The following is a 15,920-nucleotide window of genomic DNA, read 5'->3' as shown; positions in this document are numbered from 1 at the left end:
CAATGTCGTCATTTAGTGATATTTTTTCAAAAAAACCACTTTTTTTTAATTTTTTTTATTTGTCCTACTCCTGCTGCAAGAAATTAATATGTGACGTCACAATGACGTCATTTAGTGGCGTTCTTAAACGCCACCTTTTTTTTTGGGGGGGGAGGGGAAGGGGGGTTCCTGCTGCTGATGTAAGAATATGAAATAAAATACTAATTTTGTTTTTCTCTGTGCTGCTGCTGGTGGAAACTGGATTCACAATTTGGGATCTCATGTTTTATGTTTGCTCTATGCAACCAAACTGCTAGATTTAAAACCAATCCTCAATACATGTCATATACATGCATAATGTAATCTCGCCAGAATCATCATTTCAAGTGAAAATTTCACATCTAGTGTCATAGGATACAATTCAAACAAATGAGACATCTAAGCAACTATGAGTCTGTAACACATTGTTTCCATGGGATGCAATTCAAACAAAGGATTCCATGTCCATGTTTAGTTTTAGAAACTTGAGAACCAACAAAAAATCAAATAACTTTCTGAAAAATCCATCTTGCTCAACGAGTTGTACATTCAGTAAAGAAAAAGCCTAGATGCACAGGATGCGTGATGACGCGTGATGACCAACAACAATTCATAAAATGCAAGAAAAAGAAGCGTGCTTTTTGATACACAATCTATTGTTGACAAACAAATGAATCAAAATCAGTCCTCACATTAATCTTATTCACATCCAAGTGACTGATAGCAAGGTAGGTTTTGATGCGCCACTGAGTCTTCTGGCTAAGATTCCTCACCACATTCATTGTAAATTTGTGGTTTGGAATGTGAATCGCTTCACGATCATCACCTCGTATGATTTTTGGGGACCACAGCCCACATGTTGAAACAATTTAAAATACTAATCAGAATAAAGTCAGTCAATTTCTAACCTGGTATCATTTTACAAAAAATCACATCATTATATTCATGCGAGCAACTGCAACTGTAGGAATGAGATGCATAAATTTGCAGCTAACTTTTGTAGTTTCTTTTCTCTACATCTCCTTTTTCTGAGGTACAAGGAAAGACAAAAACCAATGAAATGATGATTCTGGTGAGATTACCTTCCCTTTGATTTTTAAATTAAAATTCCAGGACTATCAATTTTAAATCACTGAGAAAAAACAAAATCCATTTAATGTCCATGGACTTCCCACCTTCTAAATCTCTCCTTTTAATTTCCTGACCCTCACAAATTAACATTTTCTAATACATTTCTTAATAACATTAAGTACACAACAAAGACTTAAAATGTTTATGACCATGCACATCATAGAACTCAACTAACTAGACTGCACCTGAAGCCAATCAACAAATAAGTGAGAAGGAGAAAGCAATCCAACTAGAATGGTTTAGAATGAACCTGAGTTTGTCATATCTACTTCTTCTTTTCTTTCTTTGATATGTGAACCTGCATTTGATAAGAACAAATGACATAAATAAAATGTCATATTGAAAATTTCGTAATTAACTATTTACTCACTTCCTCGAACAAACGATGGCAATTAAATGATGAGATGTATGCATAGGATTGTTGTTGTGAATGCAAATGTGTAGCAGCTGGTGCAACAGGCCCACCCATGGCCTGTTGAGACTCCAATTGCTCTATTCGTGCTTGTTGAGTTTGGATTGTGCTTTGTATCTCCATTTTTACTTTCTGTTGATTAAGCATAGCATCCATCATCTCCTTCATTTGCATCTCTATTTGTGCTTTATATTGGTTAAGTTGCTCTTGGACTGCGTTTGGATGATACAAGTTTGTTCTTGTGATTGCCTATATCCGCCTCCAAAGACATCTGTCGGAGAAGGACCCAATCCATATGCTCGAACACAACCAGATCGCTCAGGCCCTAGAACCTGTGTGATAATCTCTTCATCTGTAACATTGGATTGCGCCCCAAGCTCCTTCATTTGTGTCTGCAATTGTTAATTAGTTAATTAGCCACCAATAAAATTTAGCCCACAAGCAAGACATAATAACGACCACTTAACTGCCATGACAACATCTAAGACTAAAACAGAGCAACACAGAAATGAAAACCATAACGTCATTGCAAAAATACAAACAGCAGCAACCACACGTCATTATCAAACAATCTATCACATGCGTAAGCAATCTCAACCCATGTTCTGCTTCTCCTCTGTCACAACAGGGAGTTTGGGGTTTTTATGAATTTTTATCTCAGTAGCATACACACAGCAGCATACACATAGCAATGATTATAACATTAACATTAATCCCCAGTTGTGAGTTAATTACAGCTACCCATAATGTGAAAATTATGTTGTCCCAGATCATAACCTTAGATTTGAACAGTTTCAATTTGAAACCAAGCTACATACCATGACCTCAGCAACTTTATCAGTACTTGGTTTGTTATCCTTCGAGTACCCAACCATCCACACCTCTAAGCGAGTTGCAGGAACTCCATTCTTCTTATTTGTTTCCTACAATTACACTTAAAATTAACAAAATCAAAATACACAATTTCAATTTGAAATGAAAAGAAACTATATACCTCTACTCGAACAACTGAGAATGGTTTTCTACCGGTTAGGTGATTTAATGTCTTCTTCTTCCGAATTTCTTTGTTTTTTGTACTTTTTTTCTATTACATATGAACACAAGCACAAGATAATTTATTAATTAACAAACTCATCTTATGAGATTACAATAATCAAAATACACAATTTCAATTTGAAATAAAAAGAAACTATATACCTCTACTCGAACAACTGAGAATGGTTTTCTGCCGGTTATGTGATTTAATGTCTTCTTCTTCCGAATTTCTTTGTTTTTTGTACTTTTTTCCTATTACATATGAACACAAGCACAAGATAATTTATTAATTAACAAACTCATCTTATGAGATTACAATAGAGTTCAATAAACAATTTAACACTAATCCCATGTAAAAGTACAATTTAATATTAAATGATACTTGTGCCTTCTGAATGCCCCAATAATAGACTAAGCTCCGCCATTGATACTCATGTACTCTTTCGGGTCGATGAGTTCCCCATTTGTTTAACTCTAGCCTTCCACTCTCCATTTTTTTCCAACAGATGCCAAAACAAATTTCTTCATCGACTCATCAGCATTTATATTGACCTGCAAATAATTGGCAACTTTGTGACTATTGCATACACACAGCAGCAACAGCATACACACAGCATAATATAAAGAACAGCATACACACAGCAGCATAGAATTCCTTTACCCTTTGTATTAACAAAGCAAATAAATGACACATTATAAAAGCCAAGGTTTCATTAACATGAATATCCATACTGAAAGCACAAATGTAACAATGAATATGACACAAAATTACAATATCATATCATTTCTTCATCATCTTCAGATTGTGTCTGTGTCGATATCCCAAGAGATCCAATAGTTTCATCAATAGTTGTTCCAACTTCACCTTGCCTAACCCAATTTATGTCCTCTTCACAAGCAAACGAAGTTGCATCTAACTCTTGGTCGCCAAATCCTTCCACTTCATTGTGATGTACTCCATCATTAATTGGTTGTTCTCCACACACCTCATACAAGTCTCTAGGTTTCATCTTGACAATAACATCCCAATCAGCTTCAAGGGATCAATAAACTTAAAAATCTTTCAGTTTTCTTATCCAGGCCTAGTTCGATATTAGAACTTGTTGTCTCATTACAAGCAAGATGAACCAAGCTTGGTGGAGGAAGTCCAAACCCCTCATATCATTTCATTGACTTCATCGCTATCATTCGAATCACTGATATTCTCATTCAATAGCACAGACGCCGGGAAATCTTCCCCGTGAAAAATCCATCTGGTGTAGCTTGGAAGAAACCCATTGACCATTAAATGTTCCCCCAAAAGGTCTTTCTTTACTAATTTGACATTCCGACACCGTTTACATAGACATGTGACTTCATTTGATAGAGGATTATTTTGGCATGCAAGTTTAAGAAATTCCTAAACCCCTTCTATATATTCTGGATGCAACCTATGCTGATTTATCCAACTTTTATCCATCTGACTTCGTCTTACACTACAAATGTCACTGCCAAATCAACAAAGTTCAAAATTATCATTTCATTTTAATTTTTCTTAACCTCAATTAAGTACCTTATAATGCTTGCGACATGACACTATTCAACTCTAACTCTTCTCTAATAGGTTGGTTCATCCTACTTTCCCATTCAGGAATGCACAGTCTATATTGTAAAAAGTAGCTCATACCACTCTATCCATCTCTAACGAAATTTCCATCTCTAACGAAATTTCGGCAACATCTCCCCATGGTTCTCCAAGTACATGGCATAGACTGGGTGTACTACTACACCTTGTCTAGTATGCACCCAGAGAACATGAGGAGCTACTACACGAAATCTCTACGAGATGGACTACATTTAAGCAATAGAACTACTAATTACAACATAGACTTATACTCTTTAACTGTCCAAACTGGACAATCCAACATCAAAGATGACTAGGTATCTCTAATGAAGATTCTTGGACGGGTCTATGGCTATTTTTGCATGCATGGATAATTCCTTGCTAAATTAACAACTGTCATATTTTTGCATCCTAGTGGTGCAATCTAAATCAGAACTATCAAGCATACTAGACGCATTTCTAGCATGAAGCATATTAATGAAGAAACTAAAAGTTTCTACAATTCTCTTGATAGATTATGATATAGAGCTTCATCAAAGATGACTAGGTGCGTACTAAAAAAATCAATCTATGTCCCTTAGTACAAATAAAAAAATCAACTCCATCACATATATCAAGAAAGAATCAATATGAAAAATGCCCAGGCTAGAGATGAAATATGCATAATTGATACAAAACTCCTACAGTATTTGTTTTTACAAGGCAAGTAGTGAACTATACAGGCATATCACTATCAATTCGAAAACCTAAATATAAATCATGTCCTTGCAATCACCAATTAAACGGGATCTACTGAAGTGTTCTCTAGGGGGTGTATGGTAGTTTAATTAATGGTTAACAAATATTTGAAACCTAAATGTCATAGTGAACTTGTTGGGTTCCACCATATGTTTACATCACCTTAATGTCATAGTTACTGTTTACATCACCAAAACTTTATGCTTCTTGCATTATAAACCTAAAAATCCTTTTGCCTCGTCTTTAAAATACATAGAAAACCATTCCTAACAACCATATCCACCACGCTTTAACACATAAATATCAGCCCTATTATTGTTGTTCTACATTAAGTTTGGTATCGTAGCTACTAGGTGAATGTTGTTCTCTTTATGTAGCGGTAAAAACATCAACCTCCCACTGACACAACATTATAAATTTAAAATTGGAAATTTATTTAATGAAGAAGTCTAATGTAACTAGTGACAGTTGCAATGATCTGTTAAGCTAGTTATTAGCTTCTACAGATGGGGAATATTGCATTTAATATATTGCTAGAACAACATATAATGCACTCTTAATATCATTGCAAAGAGAACATTACATTTCTTCCCCTGGATAAGCCGCCTGGCTATTGCTATGCTAATTTGCATCTATTTATAAATTAGAACACAGTCATGTGCAGATATGAAAACATGCTCAGGAGGTTCACCTGAAGAAGAAGAAGAACACATACACACACATATATATATCCACCAAATCCAAAACAGTGAACTCAAAACAATGAGAACACATTACATTTCTTCCCTTGGATAAGCCACCTGGCTATTGCTATGCTAATTTGCATCTATTTATAAATTAGAACACAGTCATGTGCAGATATGAAAACATGCTCAGGCGGTCACCTGAGGAATAAGAAGAAGAACACACACACACACACATATATATATATATCCACCAAATCCAAAACAATGAACTCAAAACAATGAGAACACACACACACACACATATCAAATAGATTTGAAAAATCAGAGATCCGAGTTCACACAAAACAAATGCATATATAATAAAAACTTACAAATCTGAGTTCTGCAACAAAAAGAAGCGGCCGATTGAGCGAGATCTGCAACAAAACAAAGCAACAACAAACTTACAGATCTTCAAAAAAAATAAAAAATAAATAATTAAAAAATAAAGGCCCCTAAATGAGCTTCAAAATCTGGATTGACCAAAGGACCAAAATCGAAACTCACAAAATCAAAAGAGAGGAGAACCAAAATCGAAAGATAAGCGCAAATCTAGTGACCAAAATCTGCAACAAGTTTTGAAATCCACAGATCTAAAATCGATCGAGAGTGTTTGAAATCGAGCGAGAAAGAGTGTTTGAAATCGAGTGAGTTTGTCTGAGCAAGAGAGTGAGTTTGTCTGAGCGAGAGAGTTGAGTTTGTTTGATCGAATGGGTTTTTGAGTTTCAGAGCTTCAAATCGAGGGTTTTTGAGTTTTGGAAGAGAGAGAGTGAGCTGTGGAAGAGTGAGAGCAAGAGTGAGAGTGCGAGACGGTTTGAAAGGGACGGAGTTTTGAATGGTGTAAACTAATTGACCTAAAACGGTGTTGTGTAACTGCGATCCAGAGACAACATTTTTTGAAAACGTTGTCTATAATTAATCCATCATGACGTTTTCCTAAATGCCACAAAAGAAGCGTTGCTATACCCCCTTTTTCCGGTAGTGACTATCACCGCCACCAACATCTCAACCACCACCCACCACTGCCTCAACTAGGTTGGTGCCACCATCACCATCCCACCACCACTACTGTCATCAACCACCACCACTAATACAGCATACATTAGTTTCAAGGAAACCCAAATGCAACAAAAAAATTCCCCAACAAATTGAACAATATAAGAGAACATTTCATAATGTGTGTGTGAGAGAGAGAGAGAGAGAGCACTTAATGTTCAACATGTACATCAAACTTGAACAATATAAGAGAACCAATCACACAAGTACATGGACAAGGAATCACGACTGACAAAACAACCACCTCATACTTAGGTTTGAAACAATAAAATAAAAAAAAAATAAAAAAAATTAACAGTGTAAATATATATATAATCGACAATGCTTCTTATTGAACATTCATGATGATTCTTCCACCAAGGGCATGCCGAAAATGGTCTTTACAAAACATTTGAATCAACAATTGGTCAAAGCCGTCCTGCAAAATATCAGATCAACTGTTAACATAGTAATCGAAGATTTTAGACCATTATGCAAATGCTTAAAATGGAAGAAGTTCAACATGCCCAAGAAGGGGGGGATACACAAGGTTTCAGATGCACTGATTAAGCCTAAAGCAGAGCACTCTTGTCGCTTAATTACTTTCTCATACAAAATCCACAGAATCATCTATGAAAATCCAATATTTAAGATAATTAGGCAGTTGGCACAAGAAACGTGCACTTTTAGAAGAATGCAATCCCAGATTAAGAATCATATTCCAATCATGGTTGTTAGAATCTTACTATTCATGATTTGATTCGTATGCTCTACAAATTTCAAGCAAAACGATTCAATTCGTGCAATTGAATCTTAAATTGAGTGAATCTTACAATTCAATTGTGATTCACTACGACAAAGCGACTATTCTATGTGCATAATGTATGAAATGACATCGTTTTCGCAATATAAAAAGAGATCAAGTAATTATATTGATATATTTGATCTTATATGTTATATATAATTTAATTATATTGATATTTATTACATTTTAAACACAATTGTGTATTTTACATGTATATACATACATAAAATTATATATTTTGCTAAATAAACTAAATTTTACAATTCACTATTTCATGAAAACGATTATCGATACAATTCACAACGTAACAACAATGTCAATGATTCCAATTCATACCTCATCAAGGTCCTGGGCCGGTCATCCAACCTCTCGATACCTTCTTGCATAGTACCATCAATTATTAACCTATTGGCATTTCCCGACACTAAAGAATCCGCTATCTCCTTGAGACCCTGCAGAAAGAAAAGTACCGCCACATCAATTTTGGCTGAAGTGTTTACATGTGTTTACATTCTCCAGAATTGTGAAGCTAATGTAAAGCTAATGAAATATTATGTTTACAAAGATATAATCAAAAAGAGAATCAAGAGAAATGGCGAACTATTTATTGTCAAATAATTAGCTTGTCTGATGAAAATTGAGTAACAAACAATGTTTAAAGAGTAAGAAAGAAACCATTAGGCTTGGAGGTTCAGAAGAATTGAGATAACCACGGGGCTTCCCAGAAAGCTTGAGTTGTTCCTGCAGAAAAAAAAAAAAAAAAAAAAAAAAAAAAAAAAAAAAAATTATAAAGAGCATCTATTTAGAAATTGGCGAGAACCAAATCTCAGTCATGAAGAAAATGTAAACACCGACACAAATTTTGAGGAAATTTATATGGAGATATGCCCAGTGGAAGACAGAGAAATTGGTCCACACTACAAAATAGATGTATGTTCTAGATTAATGATGCAAAAATGATATTGCCATAGTTGTGGGTAAATTGATGTAAATTTGTTTAAAGACTACATAAAATTACATTAAAAGATAGCCACTATGCCCTCCTGTCACTAAAAAGTATCCAAAATACAAATTTGTCGAGCTGCATGGAGTACCCACTTGGAAAAATTCTATGAAAAGTCAATTCAACTAAGAAGTTGGTGTAAATTTAACTCTTTTTTTCCTGAAAATGTAAATATATATTCATAAAAAGACCCAAATGGCCACAACCTTTGTATGACAGAAATAAACCAAAGGAACCAAAATCAGTGTAAATTTAAAACTTGTATAAGCAATTGTGCAAACCTGAAGAACTTCTGGCATTTTCACTTTTCTTCCATCAACAAAGTTGCACAGGTACAACACACCAAGATTTGCAAGGTCCTGTTGCCAAATTATGTAAGAACATCCTCAGGCATACAAAAAAGAAAAGAACAAAAGATAAAAAATAAAAACAATTAATAATCAATGCAATGGAAAAAAAAGAAAAAAAAAGGGAACCATAAGCATCGTTCGAGTTGTTTTCAAATACTTTATGATCTCTAGACCCAACTATCTGATAGTTGGCTAAGAAATCAAAGAATCCACCGGAAGGTTTTAAAGCCCTAAACAGAAACAGTGCTCTATATCTAGCACAGACTTTGTTGTTCCCCAACTCAATCAATACCAAGCACTCTTCTTTTCGAGGACCAAATTGCACCAATTTAATTTGCTGCCACTCAAGCCTCGTTTGGGAACAGGTTAATTTAGTAACTTTTTAGTTATTTGGCTAAAAAGGTAGGTAAAAAAAACTTGTATGTTTGGGATGACTTTTTGGCTAATTACGAAAAGATGTGCAAAAAGTAGAGAGAAAAGAGAATCTTTGACTTTTTGGTATGGGTTGTTGGCTTTTTGGCTAATTTAGTAACTTTTTGGCTAATTGGCTAAAATAGCCTCTTGCCAAACGAGGCCTCAGTTCCTTATTTATTTTCTTCCACCTCTTTATTTGTTCTATTACCTTTACTAAAGACAATCAACTCATCCAAAAAGGAAACACACATCCACAAATAGATGTCCGCGCATGCGCAAGGAATAAAAATGATGGTCTCATATTTAGAACAATGAATTAACATACAATAACAACATGAAATAATCGAAAGCATAATACTTGCCATATGCCATACTCCATCTACGAATTTTTTTCTTTATAGTTCTATTTTAATGCCAAATTACAGCATGTGCCAACCAACAATACCAATATATAATTTCCAATTCCTACATATTTAATTATATCAAGGGCTACGAAATATGGACACACACAAGGAATGTGGACACGATCATTGGGAGAGGGGATTTTAGATGCATTTATATTAAAAACAAAGTTGTTTCGCTATCATCACACCTTTTATGAATTATGGTTTGGGCCTATTTTGCATCATCTTTTAAACTATATTTTATTCTAAAAAGTAAAAAAAGAAAATGACACAGAAAACATGATTGACAAAATTGTTTCAATGAAAACATGGCAACAGTTGAGTTAAAGCTTCCCATTGTTTTACCTGTTTGTCTTCCAGTGAACATATCTTTCCATCCTACAAAAAAAAAATTAAATACATAAATAAGCAAATGAATGAATCAACAAGAAAGGAGTTCACATAATTTTTTTTAAATAACACACAAGAAAACTTCCATGCCAAAATGTTTTACTGAAGCAATAAGACAACTTTGATACCAACTTCCAAACCAACGAAGCCGTTCAAAATTAATATTCCATGTACTTTGCTTTAGTTGCTAAAAATTCATTCAGTATGTCAAGCTCAGTCCTTCTAAACATGACAACGGTTGTTTCAATGAAAATTTTGAAAATTCAGAGTATAGCTTAGGTTTGCAATTCAAAGCAAACAGCTCTTCCAATGGAGTCATCAAAGGGTTATTTAGTGTTCCCCTAGACCCCAACATAAAGCGGTGAACAGTTCTACAGCCCTGATGTCAAATGAAGCTACGAATCAAATTTCCTGTCAGAAAATCCAATCCACACCAGCTAGAAAGCAACTGTTCAATAAACATGGTTCACACTGTCGTAGTTAATTTCAGCCAATCATTCCACTCAGCAGAATCAATAAAAAATTTCAGCACTGTTTCTAGGATCTAATTTTGTGCTGCAATTCAACTATAAGACGAGTTTATGTAGTTGATGTTATCTGAGAAGACAACCTTCTTCGAACATATCGAAAAAGAAACTTGTAACAATCGAAGAATATGATCATTCTTGAAGATGACATAATTCGGCTAACATAATTTTCTCTAAGTTTCAATTGTATATTCAATGTAAAAACCTTAGCTTTTATGAATTCATTCCTTTCAGTAAAATGTCTTACCCCTCCTTTAGCCTTCTCTTAATCAAATATCTTTATATTTAATGCAATTGTTTGTGGATGTTAATAGAGATGGTATAAAACTCATCAAAAACCAGAAACCTTATCCTGCAACAGCTATACTAAAATAACATAAGGTTCGAAATTTAAAAAAAATTGGGACAAAACTCACCAAGCCATAAACCATTCTCTGTAGTGCGTCCAAGTCAGAGCCAATTTGAGAAAGATCACCACGAACATCAGTCACCTGTTACACAAGTTGGAACTTCCTTTTATGCTATTATTGGATCATTTTTAAATAATAATCAGATTCATTGATTTGCCTCCTTATAATTCATCAAAGCTGACCCAAATTATTTCTCCCAGTCCCACTCAAAAAGTCAAAAGTCACATTTCAAATACTCTATTCTATGCTATGCAGTATATCCTAAGGGAAAATAACCCGTTTCTGGATTGTACCTCATTCTTAATTAACTTTGATATTTCCACTTGCTCGTCAAGTTTTCCATCCAAGTTCTCAATTCGCTGTGTCAAGTGCCTCTTTGTTGCCTGATCCAATATATATATATATATATATATTAAATAACAATCCAATATATATATATATATATTAAATAACAATAAGGAAAAAACTGGATATGAACTCCATAAATATCTATGAAATATAAGGATGTAAAATAGAAAAAACATACTCAAAAAAAAAAAAAAAAGATTGATGAGAAACTGAAACTTACAGCAAGAGCCTCGGACACACTCTCCAGATGTTTTGTCAAGTTTGAGACAGCATTTGCCATATTACGCTTTGTTACATACATAAGATCTGAGAAGGTAAGACCCTAAAAATGTAACAATTGAAAAATTAGTTTCTTGCAAAAAAAAATGCAAATTAATCACAGTATTGAAAAATAAAATCTGTTGACAATGTGGTCCCCCTTTTGGCAATGGCAATTGCATTATAAAAAATAAAAAATAAAAAATTAAATTAAAAATAAGGGGGAAAAGAAAAATGCAACTAAAGAAATATTAGCATATGAGGGAACACCCAAAGCTACAAGAATATAGATGCAATGATGGGAAACTCGAGTTTCGTTAACCAATTACCATACCTTCCACCACATGCATCCATAACACAATGCACCCACGGCAGCAGCTGGCACTATAAGAGAGGTCATGTTACCTGGACATAGACAGATAAAGGAGATGTAAAATCAACCAAAAATGCGCCTCATCAGAAAGCCAAAATGCAGTGTCAATATCCACAGGGCAGATATACAAAACTTTGGTGACTTTGTAGATAATGAAATGAAAGAAAATATCATTATCTATCATATGAAAAAGACAAGCCAAAATAGAGTATTTTAACAAGATGTTCAAGTATTAGGAGGAGATATACCAATTTGGCCAGAGTTTCCATTCAACACAGTTATCTGTCTTGCTGAGGCTAGTTGCCGGACCTCCATCGCTAACCGACGCACCTTTATGATAATCATGCAAAAAAAGGAAGCCAAGAAAAATATATCTCAGTTACCACGAAAATATGTCACATTAGAGAAACATACCTCATATGCTTGAGATCTAATTCTGTCATGGCAACACTGGGAACATGATTTAAAATAGCAGTGACCTTTCAGTATTTTCCCCATTAAAATAAATTCTTGGTCCAAACAGTTAACACAGGATTTCATGTTTCTATATGTTAACTAGTGGGTCTGCCGCTTAATCCTACTCCAAAGCAGGTCTCTATTTGAATTCCAATACAAGGCACATGAGCCGAAGTCATGCCTCAATATAAGTTCAAGGTAAATTTTATTTTATCCAAGTAATGTTTTCATCAAGTACTATATTGAACAGATCTTAAAAGTCTTCTTTTTATGCATTTTTCAATTATTGAAAGAGTTACAAATACAAAAATGTTCCCAGAAAATAGGCAACTTCATAAAATAACTTATTTGTAAAGAGTAATCGAAATTACTCCATCAAAAGTGTCCCGCCTCCTTACTTTTGCAACATATTCACCTTTGAACTTATGTGAGAATGGAAAAGGGAGGGGAGGGGAGGTGGATGAGAGGGGTGGGCTGTATAATTTTTAATATACAGCCCGTAGTACTTTTAAATTTTCTCCATTTTTTCTCTAGATATATAATAAAATATAGTAGTTCTCGAAAGTGCAGTGAAACCATTAAAATCTATTATTGATGTTGAGAAAGCTAAAGTAGTTGTTTGTTCGAAAAAAAGATTCGGCATTGGAAAAATATATTTCAAATGTTAACCAACCACGAGAAAACAAAATGATATGATATATATATACACACACAATCTTTTTACATATATATAAATAAATAAATTGAAAAAACCAATGTAAATTTTACGGGAAAACAAACCAACCAAACCGGAACCTTAGTAAGACTTCTATTTTCCATGGATAAACTTACCTGAGAAGCGATGGCATCAGAAACGTCAGAGTCGGACTCTGATGATTCCCCATTTTTTTCCATACCTTTCACCAGGGACTGCCAATAAACCACAATTAAACTATGTCAACAGGATAACCCAATTCACTAAATCCTAGTAATAAATTCCATACAAAAATAAGATAACCAATAAATCAAATTCCCTCTAGCTTACAACCAAACAAATTTTTTGTTTTTCAGAAAACTGGTTCTGAAAACAAAAACGAATTCAATCATTAAAAAAAAAAAAACACAAACCCAAATAGATATTTGCAGTAACAGTGATTTTGTCTAAAACCTGGGATACATTCTTTCTATTTTATGCGTTTTCTATCATATAGTTCTGTGTTATGTAGCAACAACGGTAATAATCAACTGCCTAAATAAGGTGATTTGAGCTAAATTTGAGCAATACAACAAAAGATCAAATTACCTGAATTTCGCCCAATATATCAGATAATTTACCATTCTTAACCAGGATCGTACTAGTGTACCCTGCAAAGTATAATCAGATCGATATCAAAAGGCAAGAGAGAGCTTAATACCGAAATCGATTAAGCGAGTTTTGTGTGTGTGTGTGTGTCTGTGTGTGTAGATAGATTACCTGCTCCAACCAAGATCAAGATCTTGGAGAGGCCCATGCCAGTTTGCATCGCCATCGCTGGTGATCTCACCCCAACCCAACGCTAGCTAGGTCTTCTTCTCTCTCCTCCGATGACACTACTGAATTCTCAAAGAGTGTGTTTGTTTTGATGTGAGGGATTATTTCATGGGATTAATAGTCCATTTTTTTTTTTTTCAACTATAATAGTCCATTGGTTCAAAAAATTTTTTGCTCTAAATTAACAGTCCCTCCGTAGTAGGGATGGGCGCGGATCGGTTGCAACCACGAAACCTCCAATCCGCCATCCATCTGCTAGATTGGCAGATCAGAGAAAATCAATCCGCATCCGTCCGTCAATCAAACAGATGCAGATTGGCGGATGGATACGAATCAGTTTCACGGTTCAAAAGTTTACAAATTTTCAACTTAGGGTTGGTTTGGGATGTTCTAAAAAAGTGCACTTTTTGACTTATTGGCTTATATAGGTTGGGTTTGGGTTGGGTTTGATGTGATGTGTTAGAAAGGTGATGTGATTTAAATAAGATGATGTGACTTAAATAGGATAGTGACTTTTTGACTTTTTGTATTATTTAGTAGATGCCAAACTTGGCCTTAAAATTGTACACTTTCTCAAAAACACAACCTGAACATAATTCAATTGTGCGTTGCACTTCCTAAAATACTGCCAAAACATAGGTAAGCAAAAGATAGTGCAAGTGCACAATTCATATATTTGATATACTGTCAATCTGCCAGACCAAAAACAAATAATTCAATTCACATTGGTTTTAATTCATATATTTTTCATTCACATTCAATTCAAAAACAAATAATTCAATTCACATTGATATACTGCCAAACCAAAAACAAATAATTCAATTCAATTCATATTTAGTTTCTAAACCAATGAAGAGTCTGGAGACAACAACAGAATTTCAATGTCACACAATTTCAACATGTGATGAACGGAGAAACAGAAAAGGTTGCCCACGAAGGCAACCTTAACCATGGAGTGTAGGTCATAAATTTAACACAGTCAAATACTCAGAAACATGATTAAAAAGAGTATTTGATCAGCAACCTAAAGCACAAATTACACGTATATACATACATCAAACCTGAAAAACTGTATATATACACATCAAACCACAAATTACATGTAGGTCATATATATTTTTTATCAACTCAATCAAAGGGGGAAAAAAAAACTAGTCTTAAAACCGGACGAACACACACACACACACACACACATATATATACATCAAACCCTCTCACGCTACAAAGAGACGAAGATTCTCAAAAGACCAACTCAATATACAATCTCAGAGGCCGATTACTCTCAGAGGCCGAAATTACTCAGAGGCCGATTACTCAATAGACGAAGATTCTCATACCATCAACTCAATATACATACAGAGAGAGGTATCTGTAAATCTTCTATCTAGAGAGAGAGAGAGAGAGAGACAGAGAGATACCTCAGTGTAGATCGATCGCCGTTCAGAAGTGTAGATCGTCGGTCGTTCAGTGCAGATCGTCGGCCAGAGGTTACCCTCGGACGATAGGTATGGTAGAGTATCTCAGCGTGTGTTGTGTGTTGTGTGTTGTGTGTTGTGTTTGTTTTGTTGGGTCTGCGAAGAAATTAGGGCACACTCTGGTGGTGTTCGGGAACTTGGGTTTGGGTTTGGGTTTGGGTTTGGGATTGGGATTTTTTTTTTTTTTTTTTTTTCGTTAAAAGATAAATTTTTTATAAAAATTAAAAAAACACATTTAAATAAAATATCATATCTAATTCTATAATTATTTTATTTTTTTCTCACAAATATCATATCTAATCATAAAAAAAATTTATCTAATAATATCCTACAATTAAAAAAAAGGGCAAATTACATATACACCCCTCCAGGTTTGACAAAATTACAGATACCCCCTGAGGTTTGAGAAATTACGAATTCCCCCCTGAATGCTATATTTGCATAAGAAATTAGGGGGTAATTTGTTATGAAATATAAACCTCAGGGGGTAAATTGTTATG

General features: G+C 34.4%; 2 protein-coding genes across 8 annotated transcripts; both read right to left on the bottom strand.

Annotated features, from left to right (window-relative positions):
* Positions 1-493: 493 nt before the first annotated feature.
* Positions 494-6,658, bottom strand: LOC145822774 (uncharacterized). Of its 5 annotated transcripts, none has more exons than XR_014364472.1 (6): positions 5,995-6,658; positions 2,979-3,148; positions 2,556-2,645; positions 2,380-2,484; positions 1,520-1,953; positions 494-1,447 (listed from the first exon to the last, which is right to left on the bottom strand). XR_014364472.1 is itself a non-coding variant. In XM_082920770.1 (5 exons), the coding sequence occupies exons 1-5, from the start codon at positions 3,087-3,089 to the stop codon at positions 1,738-1,740; spliced, it is 612 nt and encodes a 203-aa protein (XP_082776896.1). In that variant the 5' UTR covers positions 3,090-3,109; the 3' UTR covers positions 494-1,737. The 5 variants fall into 5 exon arrangements, 2 of the variants coding, with proteins under 2 accessions (XP_082776896.1, XP_082776897.1); XR_014364471.1 differs by lacking the exon at positions 5,995-6,658 and adding an exon at positions 2,759-2,848 and having other exon boundaries at positions 2,979-3,109; XR_014364473.1 differs by lacking the exons at positions 2,556-2,645; positions 5,995-6,658 and adding an exon at positions 2,759-2,848 and having other exon boundaries at positions 2,979-3,109.
* A 152-nt stretch (positions 6,659-6,810) lies between these two features.
* LOC114322835 (uncharacterized) lies at positions 6,811-15,618 on the bottom strand. Of its 3 annotated transcripts, none has more exons than XM_082920766.1 (14): positions 15,364-15,618; positions 13,889-14,007; positions 13,718-13,779; positions 13,267-13,344; positions 12,228-12,309; positions 11,941-12,011; positions 11,569-11,670; positions 11,294-11,383; positions 11,007-11,081; positions 10,019-10,051; positions 8,787-8,864; positions 8,178-8,243; positions 7,839-7,954; positions 6,811-7,136 (listed from the first exon to the last, which is right to left on the bottom strand). In XM_082920766.1, the coding sequence occupies exons 2-14, from the start codon at positions 13,941-13,943 to the stop codon at positions 7,115-7,117; spliced, it is 930 nt and encodes a 309-aa protein (XP_082776892.1). In that variant the 5' UTR covers positions 13,944-14,007; positions 15,364-15,618; the 3' UTR covers positions 6,811-7,114. The 3 variants fall into 3 exon arrangements, with proteins under 3 accessions (XP_082776892.1, XP_082776893.1, XP_082776894.1); XM_082920767.1 differs by having other exon boundaries at positions 13,889-14,313; positions 14,500-15,571; XM_082920768.1 differs by lacking the exon at positions 13,889-14,007 and having other exon boundaries at positions 15,364-15,559.
* Between the last annotated feature and the right edge of the window lie 302 nt (positions 15,619-15,920).

Source organism: Camellia sinensis, chromosome 3 (genome assembly GCF_055761805.1).
Source record: "Camellia sinensis isolate YWXY chromosome 3, ASM5576180v1, whole genome shotgun sequence".
NCBI classification, from domain to species: Eukaryota; Viridiplantae; Streptophyta; class Magnoliopsida; order Ericales; family Theaceae; genus Camellia; species Camellia sinensis.
This window is presented reverse-complemented; position numbering and strand designations above follow the sequence as displayed.

What these genes read in the sequence shown, in the direction of transcription:
- LOC145822774 (XM_082920770.1), bottom strand. Translation starts at nt 3,089, where the DNA reads ATGGAGAGTGGAAGGCTAGAGTTAAACAAATGGGGAACTCATCGACCC. An exon ending in TCTCAGTTGTTCGAGTAGAG is followed by an intron (nt 2,485 to 2,555) that starts GTATATAGTTTC and finishes GTGTAATTGTAG; the next exon opens with GAAACAAATAAGAAGAATGG. An exon ending in ATAAAGTTGCTGAGGTCATG is followed by an intron (nt 1,954 to 2,379) that starts GTATGTAGCTTG and finishes TAACAATTGCAG; the next exon opens with ACACAAATGAAGGAGCTTGG.
- LOC114322835 (XM_082920766.1), bottom strand. Translation starts at nt 13,943, where the DNA reads ATGGCGATGCAAACTGGCATGGGCCTCTCCAAGATCTTGATCTTGGTT. An exon ending in GTTCACTGGAAGACAAACAG is followed by an intron (nt 8,865 to 10,018) that starts GTAAAACAATGG and finishes ATTTGGCAACAG; the next exon opens with GACCTTGCAAATCTTGGTGT. An exon ending in CTGAACCTCCAAGCCTAATG is followed by an intron (nt 7,955 to 8,177) that starts GTTTCTTTCTTA and finishes TTCTTTCTGCAG; the next exon opens with GGTCTCAAGGAGATAGCGGA.